Source organism: Sycon ciliatum, chromosome 7 (genome assembly GCF_964019385.1).
Source record: "Sycon ciliatum chromosome 7, ocSycCili1.1, whole genome shotgun sequence".
Lineage (NCBI taxonomy): Eukaryota > Metazoa > Porifera > Calcarea > Leucosolenida > Sycettidae > Sycon > Sycon ciliatum.
The window spans coordinates 11,820,922-11,831,734 of record NC_088649.1 but is presented as its reverse complement, the minus strand read 5'-3'; the positions used below and the strand labels follow the sequence as shown (position 1 = coordinate 11,831,734).

General features: G+C 46.5%; 1 protein-coding gene across 1 annotated transcript in view; it reads right to left on the bottom strand.

The window, feature by feature from the left end:
- Nucleotides 1-226: 226 nt before the first annotated feature.
- The window catches only part of LOC135820995 (vacuole membrane protein 1-like), a 29,428-nt gene continuing 18,841 nt past the window's right edge, over nt 227-10,813 (bottom strand). Inside the window, exons 10-15 of the mRNA XM_065334051.1 lie at nt 9,884-9,945; nt 7,119-7,199; nt 6,523-6,639; nt 4,490-4,551; nt 3,160-3,262; nt 227-1,129 (exon numbers count right to left, since the gene is read on the bottom strand). Coding sequence (XP_065190123.1) covers nt 998-1,129; nt 3,160-3,262; nt 4,490-4,551; nt 6,523-6,639; nt 7,119-7,199; nt 9,884-9,945 — 557 coding nt within the window. The 3' untranslated portion in view covers nt 227-997. The remainder of the gene's footprint in view (nt 1,130-3,159; nt 3,263-4,489; nt 4,552-6,522; nt 6,640-7,118; nt 7,200-9,883; nt 9,946-10,813) is intronic.

Genomic DNA, 10,813 nt, shown 5'->3' with positions numbered 1-10,813 from the left:
ATTTTCTTCTTTCTTCTGGCTTTTTCTTCTTGCAAGTGTGCCATATATGGCACTCTTCTCACGCAAGGATTTTTCCTGATGGAACAGTCAGCAAATCGACCTCAAAGTCCAACATTCCCTGCGTAGTAGAGACACCCCACAATGGGCCACAGTGCTCAGCACAATGCAATGCACTAACATCACTCCATTCTAGGTGCCGCGAACCACACTGGGAAGGAAAGCAGGGTGATATTCAGCTCACCTGCAAACAAGTGCGCAGTAGTTTGGACATTGGCATGCTGTTGTCAGCAAACGTCTTGAAGTATTAAGAGGCACAGGCTAGGCATGAGCAGAACGCTGTGAAAAAGAAGAAGCCTCGAAACAATGAGGTCATGCTGCATTGTGTCGTCAGCTGGACAATAACCATAGCAATGGATGAATGCCAAAGATTCAGTTAAGGATACTGTAAGAATAAAGTGAACAGTGGGAGATTGGGAGATTGGGAGATAATAAGCACTAACATACAAGTGCGCACAGGTGTATCTCAGCTGCCCGCAGTCTGGGAACCAAACACAAAACACAGCAGCAGGTTGCAAGCTGGCTAGCAAAGTGCCCAAGCTGCATATAAGAAAACTCTGAGAAGAAATATGAGAGACAGAAAGAGAAAAGAAAGAGAAAAGAAAGAGAGAGAGAGAGAGAGTGTGTGAGAGAAAAAGGAGAGTTTTTTTGGTATGTTGATGGCACAATGAATAGTCATCAGCCGAAGCGACACAATACTCACGTTGAGTTAGCAACAGGCTGCAGCTGCACCAGCAGCTGCACTACCAGCAGTAGTAGCATGAGCAGAGGGTAGCAGTATGCACACCAGTACTAGGTAATGACAGTTACTGAGTGGAGTAAGTAACTGTACAGGGGGGTGGCAATGTGACAAAGCTATGTCACCGTCCGTGTCACTGCTGGGTACAACAGCTGCTGTAGCTGCAGGTCTAATAATATCACTCAGGCATTGGTGAACACATTACTTGGATTTGCTGGACAGGTGTCGTGCTGCATTCTGCTTGGCCATTGAGTGCAGGATGGAGAGCAGGAAGTAGGAGATCATTGAAATCACCAACAAACCGTAGACGTAGGAGAACAAACTGGTAGTGTCCTGTTAAACACAGACAAACAAACACCCACACCCACATCACACGCACGTGCGGACACGCCCAGCACATGCACACACATGCACACGAGCACACATGTACAGAGCACGCACACACACACACGCACACACACATATACATACACACATACACATATGCATACACATACATACATACATACTCATATACCATGTGCAATGCATGCCTGTCAAAAGAGAAGTACTGGTATGTAAATGTGCACCTGGCATTGCCTGTACACTGGCTGATATTCTCTTATAGGCAATTCACACGACAGGCAAATCCACGTGCACCGGACCGTTGCTATGGTATTTCACCTATGAATGAGAAAAAGTGACTGAAAGTGGCTGAAAAGTGCAAGCGAGCTGGGGCCCACTTTCACGGTAATCGTGGCATGCACGAGTACATTTACACCAAAAAGCGCGAAACAAGACTTGATTTTTTACGCGGCTCTTTTCACCATGATAATTATTGTATGCGTGTTTTGAAAATTTGAAGTATCCATGGCAACTGGTGGGTGAATCATTCAAAAATGCAAACGTGCCTGTCGTCGAATGCAGCCCACCCACACACATGCAGCCGTGTGAATCTACACAGTCACTATTCTCATGAATCACTCGCTGTGAAACGTGCAAGTACCAGTCGTGTGAATCACCTATTAGACACCCTTAGCAAACAACGGTAACGCTATTTTTTACGGTACTCGTACCTTGATCACCCAAATAGCGTTGAAGCTGCAGCGTATAAACGTTATGGGGGCTGATTTATCGTTGTGACCAACGGTACGTGTTTTGGCCAAATATTGCATAGTCTGTACGCATTTCACCTTGTATCGCATATATGGTGACAAAAATGGTTGTACCGCGCGAAATCAAAGCTACTCTCGAGGCAACAGCGTACTAAAAATAGCGTGCATCTTGCTAAAGGTCGAACCCAAATCACGGTATTTTCCCCCTTACGATAATACCGTTACAACATAACGTTTTTTGCTAAGGGTGTCTAATAGCAACCACAATGACCATAAGAGTATGATCAAGACTTGCACTAGCTAAAACTGGTTACGAATTCCCTGCACATGTAATCGCCTGCTACCAGTAACGTTATAATTGCAAGTACAGTTTCGTGTCAATTATCCGCAACCCTCAGGTCTAAGCGGTGCTAGAGAAATGCGTATAAAGTCCTGTATAAAAGCCGCACTTGAAAATAAGCCGCCCTCAAATAGAAAATAATCTTACAGGGCGCGAAATAACGGTCGGACGTCGGACAATTTCCGACCGTTTACGGTCTGTTTCCGGATGTTTTGTACATATCCGGACAAAGTGTCCGCGCACCTTTTTGCAAAGTATAAAAAAGAAAAGGCACTTCAATCCTTTGTCTGATAGTCATTAGTGATGTCGTCTGGCAAGAGAAAGCCAAGCACCGCTGATGCAGGTGCTCCTCTTGGAAAAAAGCCCAGAGGAGTCAAGACGACCACTTGTGACAAGTGGGTCGCCGAGTATGATAGGAAGCTTTCAACTTCTGTTTGGCTGAGCTATGAGCGCAGTCCCTCAGATCGTAGCGTTGTAGAAAATTTGAAGTGTAAGATGTGTTCCCGTTTTGTTGATAAAATTCGCAGCAGCAAGAATTTTTCTGACTCCTTCGTCGTTGGCTCAAGGAACCTGAAAACGTCAGCCTTCAAAGATCATGCTGCTTCTGAAATGCATCGTCGTGATAACATTTCCATGGTATTAATTCTACACTGAACATTGTGTGATTTGATGTGAAAGTTGCATGTCCGGACATGTCCGGCCATTTTTGCAACTGGCAGGACATTGCGTCAGAGCATATTTTAATCCTTAGCGCATGCCCTGATCTTAGCCGTCCACCTCTCCACAAATAGAAGCCGCACTTTTGGAAACATCAAATCACACATAAGGCAGCGTCCTTGTATAGTAGCTGGTATGTCTGTACTACACGGTAATCTGAATGACTGAACGACGACGACAGATAAGCCACACACGTTACTGTGTAGTCATACCTCATCAGATCCTGCACCCATCTGCCTGTGATACTTGGTCTTCTGCTTCTCCAAGAAATCCATGAACGGCTTCTGCAGATGTGATCCAACTGATGGAATACGCCTTCACATAGAAAGACAAGTGCGCGCACAACAAGAACAAGAACAGCAATCATGCACATGTGCACAATAGCCATGGCGAATACAACATTAATATTGCAACACCCCCACCCCCACCCTCAGATCTGCCCATCGCGGAAGTGATGATAGCGAACAGCTATGTTAGACATAGCAACTTGTGCTGGAATTGCACCATTCAACAGCGTGCAAGGCTGATGAATTGACCGCCACTATTTGTAACCCCATCCACACACATGCACACATACACATACACACACACATGTACACACACACATGTACACATACAGTCACATAGACATGTATGTATAATTCTACTGGCATGCTTGTACATGCAGGTGGTCACTACCACTGAGTACCAGAAACTAGGCATATGGCTATCTCTGGAGACAGAGACTCAGAAGAAATCCTGGAAAGATTGGCTATTGAACAGTTCAACAACTGATACACCCCCACGTAAGATGTGCCCCCCCCCCCCCCCCCCCCCCCCCCACTCATATGCTCACCACACCGCAGTATGCACGTAGTATGCACTCAGTATGCACACATCACAGCACGCACGCACACATGCACACACGCACGCACATACATAACTTTTGTTATACTTGTTCACTGCCACTGCCATAAACTGGAATGTGGGTCTCCCCTTGGGAGAGGGGAGTGAGAGGGATTCAGAAGAAATCTAGAAAAGATGACTCAATTGGCTATTGAACCGCCTAACGGCTGACAACCCCCAAATCCCCAACCTACGGATGGACCTGGAAATGATGTCACTTATGGGCTCGCCACACCGCAGTAAGTGGGTGAGGACAAGTTGCAGAAAAAGGATTGACGGCATCAGGTTGTCCGTCCAGGAATCCAACTGCATTGATCCCTGCCCCCATAGAAGGTAATACTTGCCACCAGTGTGGGTGGCTAAATCTGAGTGGATCTGATACAAATTCAGTGAAGCCCCCCCCCCCCCCCCCACACACACGAACATGAGTAGTGTGTCTCTCTCTGTGTCTCTGTCTCTCTCTGTCTCTGTATCTGAAACCAACAAAGGCGGCAGGTACAACAATACACTTTCAAGCAGCTGAGCCCGTTGGCAACAGACCCAACGCTATCTGGCATTTATGTACCTACGAACCGAACTAGCACACATATACACACACACACACACACACCACACACGCACGCATGCACACACACACACACAGAATGGGACACTTACCCAATCAAGTGAATGAGAGACTCAAAGTGGGACTTTGTGAATAAGAAGATCACCAAAACTTTCTGTGCAACAAAACAAATAAACAACAATTACAAATTCAGCACCAGCAGCACCAGCACCAGCAGCAGCAAGTTCATTATGCGTACTAGGATCCTGGTAGGTGTGGGAGCATGATTCGAATTAGGGCTGAGTCGGGTAGCATTTTCCCCGGGTATCGGGTTCGGGTAGTTTTCCACGGGTAGCACGGGTACCCTATATCGGGTAATGTTTCCATGGTAACACCACAATGCACCCTTCCCTTACACACTGGGTAGACATGCAGAGTATTACATGAATTTGTACACGTACAATGTACACGATGTCATCTGCGACTTCGGGTTTCCGGGTACTATTCTGTACCCATCTACCCGAGGTCCTCACGGGTAGCACGGGTACCCGACTACCCGTGCACACCACTAGTTTGAATACAGTGTGAGAGCATGAAGTGTGAAGTGAATGTATACACATGGACATGTACTTATGCATGGGGGTTATGAATCTTATGATCGTACCGTAATCTCGCGCATAGAAGACCATGGTTTCACAATCGAAAAGTCGTTGCTTTCGGTCCTTTCACAAATGCATTTTCGTTCAACTATAAGAACATGGTCTTATAATATGGGCCGCGATCAGCTAAAACATGTCTTTGGGGTTTCGTAAAAAAGTTGGGAAATGACGAAATGAAAAAAATGTTTTTTTGGAGCGCGTTCACTCTGCACTTCATTCAAAAATTCATGATGTGGCGATCATCTTCTCAAATTTTGTTCAAACACTTGTTTGGCGTTCTACTTCAACTCCAGTAGCTGGCGAGCAAAGACTGACAATGTCCGCATCTAGTGATACTAGAGCAGCTCGCAGGGCCAGACGATCGCTGTGCATGGCCCAGGTTTGTTCAGGTGTCTGCAAGTCCGTGGCGGCGGGTCTGCAGAGCGACGCTGACAATTTGTTGGGATCTCATTGATGTTGATGTCGACAGCGAAGCTGAATCGTCCCCGTCGTCTCCAGTAGCGAAGAGGCACAAGTTGTGGGCTAGTACATAATCATTAAGGCGGCGAACCGGCTGCCTTACGACGTTACTTGCGTTCAGCTCTCATGGGACGTCTGACGCAGTCTCGGAAACGCAGGCGACGATCGAAAGTGTCACTGCCAGAATCGAAAGAGTATGCAAGTGCAACGCCGCCCAGCGCATCGTGTTGCTTTCCAGGGAGAACGTGGGCCATGCCTTTGACATGCTCAAGTCGGTGTCAACATCTTTAGTTCCGTTGTATTGTGCTCCGCCACAAAAGCCACTAAGTAATAGTTTGTCTCTTTGTGTCAGACTGTGCGAAAACTGTCATTTTCTATTTCAAAGTACATATTTTGAAAGCGGTGTTTGGGGCAGTTGTAGACTACTTTTCTGCCCTGTATCACCTTCAAGAGGTCAAGTAAGGTCCCAAGAACTGTTTTCTGGAGGAAAACAAAATTTGAAATTTTTCACCCAAAGACATGTTTTAGCTGGTTGTGGCCCATATTATGTGAGAGACGAACATCACATCGACATGTACTGTTGTGGACATTGAAGTCCGTTAAGAAGTCAAGCGGCCAGGGGGCGCTGGCCTGACAGCCGTGAGCCTCCACAACGACTACACAGTAACTGCACTGTCACTTGATCATAACCTCCACAACGACTACACAGTGCTAGTAACTGCACTGTGACTTGAGTCATTTGATCATAACCCAGCCCATAGCCCAGCTTTGGGCGCACTGCATGCAGCTTGAACTGCACACTCTCGGTCCTCCGTCCAAACTACCCGTCCACACTACCCGTCCACACTACCCGTCCACACTACCCGTCCAAACTACCCGTCCACACTACCCGTCCAAACTACCCGTCCACACTACCCGTCCAAACTACCCGTCCACACTACCCGTCCAAACTACCCGTACTACTTGCACATCATGCACAGCATGCATGGGTGTAGCGGCAACACGTGTCTGACAGTCCTGCTGCTTACCTGGAGGTGCATCTTGACAACAGCTTTGCCCAGCAGAGTTGCTCCAAAGAATGTGGGAAACGGCACTAGGAAGTGTCCACAAGTTATACCAGCTAAGTCAAACAGTGGATTGGGAATCTGTGAGCAAAACAGACAAGCCATACCAGCTAAGTTAAACAGTGGATTGGGATCTGTGAGCAACAGAGAGTAAAGCGAGTCAGTTGAGCTGCTAGTAGACACTATAAGAATAAGATGAAGAATGACAAACTGGAAAGTGTACATGGTTTGACAGAGGTTGAGTAGATTCAATGGACAGAACATAGCGAGTACAGGACACTACAGTATACAGTCCAGTGGAGTAAACAAGCTACCAAGCCTGAGTGTGCAACTCTGCATACAGCCTGGCAAACAACAACGACAACAACAACAACAGCAACAGCAACGACAGCAACAACAGCAACAACAGCAGCAGCAGCAGCAGCAACAACAGCAGCAGCAGCAGCAGCAGCAGCAGCAGCAGCAGCAGCAGCAGCAGCAGCAGCAGCAGCAGCAGCAGCAACAACAACAACAACAACAACAACAAAAACGAAAACAATACTGGTAGCACTAGCACGTACCGAGGCCGCCAGGAATATACCCCAGAATCCCACACGCTGTATCAGGTGGTGAAGAAAAAGCTTTGCTCTCCCAGTGAAGCTCTGCAAACAGACCAACAATACAGAAACAGGTGAAGGAAAACACAAGCAGTTAATGCATGATTTTCAAAAACCACCATACAGAAACAATACAAGCGAGTCCGAAAAGTTGAAAACCATCAGCATCAGCATCATCAGCACCAATACAGTCAGACCTCGCTTATCCCGTCCTCTTTTATCCGGATCCCTCGTCATCCGGAAGAAAATGGTTGGTTACCGATTTACAGCATATGCCATGCATACATACCGTACATGTATGTGTGTTCGATTATCCGATTCCCTCGCCTATCCGGATATTTTTGTGGGAACGGACGTGTGCGGTTAATTAAGCGAGGTCTGACTGTATCACCAGCACCAGCACTAATGCCAACACTCAACAACAGCAGCGAACCAGCATGACCAGCAACAGCACTAGAACTAGACCTAGCATCAGCATTACTAGCCCCAGCACCAATAACAGTAACAATGGGAGTCCAATTCTAACACGATAACGCCTATAACGCAATTCAAAACATGGACAGTGGAATCACTTGCACCAGAGTTCCATACGGACTTCTAGCATGCTCTCAAACCAAGATTTCATTGTACATGTACAAATGCCCCGTAAACACAGCCAGAACTCTCGCAATGTAGCATACATACACAGTGACACTCTGCACAGTACAAGAAGCGAAATCTCAAAAAAACCATGGTTTATCAGCTCAGAACCACCAAAATCTTTCAGAGTTCCCAAACCTGCCTGACATATAGAGCTCGCTTAAAACAAATGACCAGCACATAGGCAGACTGTGAAGGGAAGGTAAGCTCACTAGCGTTGAGAAAATCTTCAAAGACTTAAGGACCTTGCAATTTTTTTCAAAAACCGTGCATCTAGATTACTGAAATGCACCATAGCGCACCATTAATAATAAATTAATAATAAAGCACGACTAATGCAGCATAGCACCAGTGCCAACACCGGTACAGACATCACCAGCAACAATAGGTGGACATCATATCTACCTACACAGCGCTGATGAGTCCACAAAGGACGAAACAATTCTGTCCGCAGATCGAGTATTTCGCTTCTGCTCTGGTAGCAGTTGAGCACTCTCGTGTGGGGTAGTGCCTTTGCTGTTTGCGTTATGCAGAGCTCACTTACTCGTCAGTTTGAGCACTTTGGCAAGGTACGTTCGGGCCTGGTTTAAATCTGGCTTTGGAAAATTTAGTTTTCATTGCTATCAGGTTCGGCCTCATTTTCTCTGTGCTGCGCTGATGAGTTCACAAAGGATAAAACAGTTCTGTCCACAGATTGAGTACCTACCTACATAATAATACATGTAATAATAATATTCCTAGACGTCACGCTCAGCCTCGACACTGGGAAATTCCAGCCGTATCGTAAACCTGGAGACACACCTCTCTACGCCAACGCCATGTCCAATCACCCACCATCCATACTACGGAACATCCCTGATATGATCGCTCGACGTGTCTCAAGCATATCTGCCGACAGCGGCGTATTCGCCGATGCTGCCCCTACATATCGCAATGCATAAGCGGCCAGCAGATTATCTGCCAACATCAAGTACATTGACCCAACGCCACCTGCTGCAATGAACGGCAGCAAGCAAAAGAGAAAAAAAGGAAACGGAATGTGGTGTGGTTTAACCCGCCATACTCCAAGAGTGTCCGGACCAACATCGCCGGCACCTTCCTGCGGCTGATCGACAAGCATTTTCCTAAGGGATCCAAATGAACAAAACCTTCAACCGCTTCAACGTGAAGGTGAGCTACTCCTGTTTACCGAATATGGCCCACATTATCAGTGGCCAAAAAAAGCGTCAATTGTGCGTCCAGGAACCGGACAAGCCGTGCAACTGCCGTCGCAAGGACCAGTGCCCTCTCAACGGAGCGTGCCAAGCAACTACCATAGTCTACGCGGCGGAGGTGTCGAGTGATGGGCACAGCGATGGGCACAGCGATGGGCCCAAGACCTACATTGGCAGTACGGAGCCTCCATTCAAGCTTCGATATGGGAATCACAAGACATCCATCAAGCTTCCTGGAGACCGCAAATCCACGGACCTCTCAAATCATGTGTGGGAATTGAAAGATAATGGCAAGACGCACGACATCAAGTGGAGAGTGGTTCAGAAGGCCAAGGCCTACAGCAACATAACGAAAAGATGCAGCCTGTGCCTCGAGGAGAAGGCGAGAATAATCATTGCCGACAGGAGATCGAGCCTCAACAGGCGGTCGGAGTTGATATCTAAATGTCGACATCAAAATAAATTCATGCTATCAACATCAATATTGACATTAACATGATCTTCTCGGCACCCTGCTTCCAGGCAGTAGGGCCAGTTGATAGCCCTCTGCCGCCTTGTCACCATCATCATCTTTGCACCGCGCATCTCACTAGCTGTGCCAGCTCAGTTGTACCGTTTTATCACCTTTCTTAGTACCGCGATCCTTACTGGCTATGGCACTGAATCGGATATGAGTTGACAGCGCCCCTAGCGCTTTCTGTTATCCTTGTCCCGCCATACTGGGCTTTAAATAGTGGGTTATTTTTCTTGATGTTCATATCACCTGATGAGTGCCTGAGATGGCATGAAACTTTAAGTTGTGACTGATCAAGCCATCTGTTGTTCTGACTAGTGTGTAATAATAATATGGAATACACAAACGTCCAGAAGACCTACCTTGTCATCAGCATTCATTGCTTCTTCTAACTCTGGATCCATCTCCTGACCAGCCAAGCGAGCTACACCAAACAAATAGAAACAAAAAGAAGTACAATACATGATGAGCTACTGAACTGAGGCCGAAACATCTAAATACAAAAGAAAAAATATATGATGCATTAGTGCTGAAACGAATATTCGTTTGGTCTGTCACATTCGCAGGCAGGCAGGCATAGTGGGATGGTCTAAGACCATGATTGAGAAACAGAGAGTACCATGTTCAAGTCCTGCTTGGAAGTGGAAGGATTTTTTCCAGCCGTGCTGCGACCCAGTTAAAAAACATGGATGAAGTGAATGGGATTTTCGGCCTTCGACCTCTAGCTGAGTCTGACGCGAACTGTGAACTTTTTTGTCACGTTTGAAAGAATATCTCTCATGGCGAATATTCGTTACATCACCTCGAATGCAGTGCATGCACAGTTGCACATACATTCACACAGAGCACAATACAGTGCAGCGCCTACAGCCTCGCCTGTGACTTTGTACCACATGCACGCACATGTATGCGCATATACTGGACTACCAATGTTGTATATAACATGTATGTGCTTCCAAGTAGCCTTATCTAGCGGTACATTTTATGTGGCATTGCCGCTTGTCATGCCTAATAACAAATAGTGACAAACAATTCTGACTGTGATGTCATTCATGTTAACGAAAGAATATTCGTTCGTTGGTTCGTAAAACCAAAGAATAATTGGCTACTGGGTTTTGATATTCGTTTCGCCACTAGCCCTCCTACACCATGGGGATTCCTTTGAGTCAGGACTGCTACAACATGCCACTTTACTAGCACCATAGCAGTACTACTATCTCCACATTCCCCAGACATGCAACAGCATATTATCTACAGAGTCCACTATCTCCAGACATGCAACAACATAATAT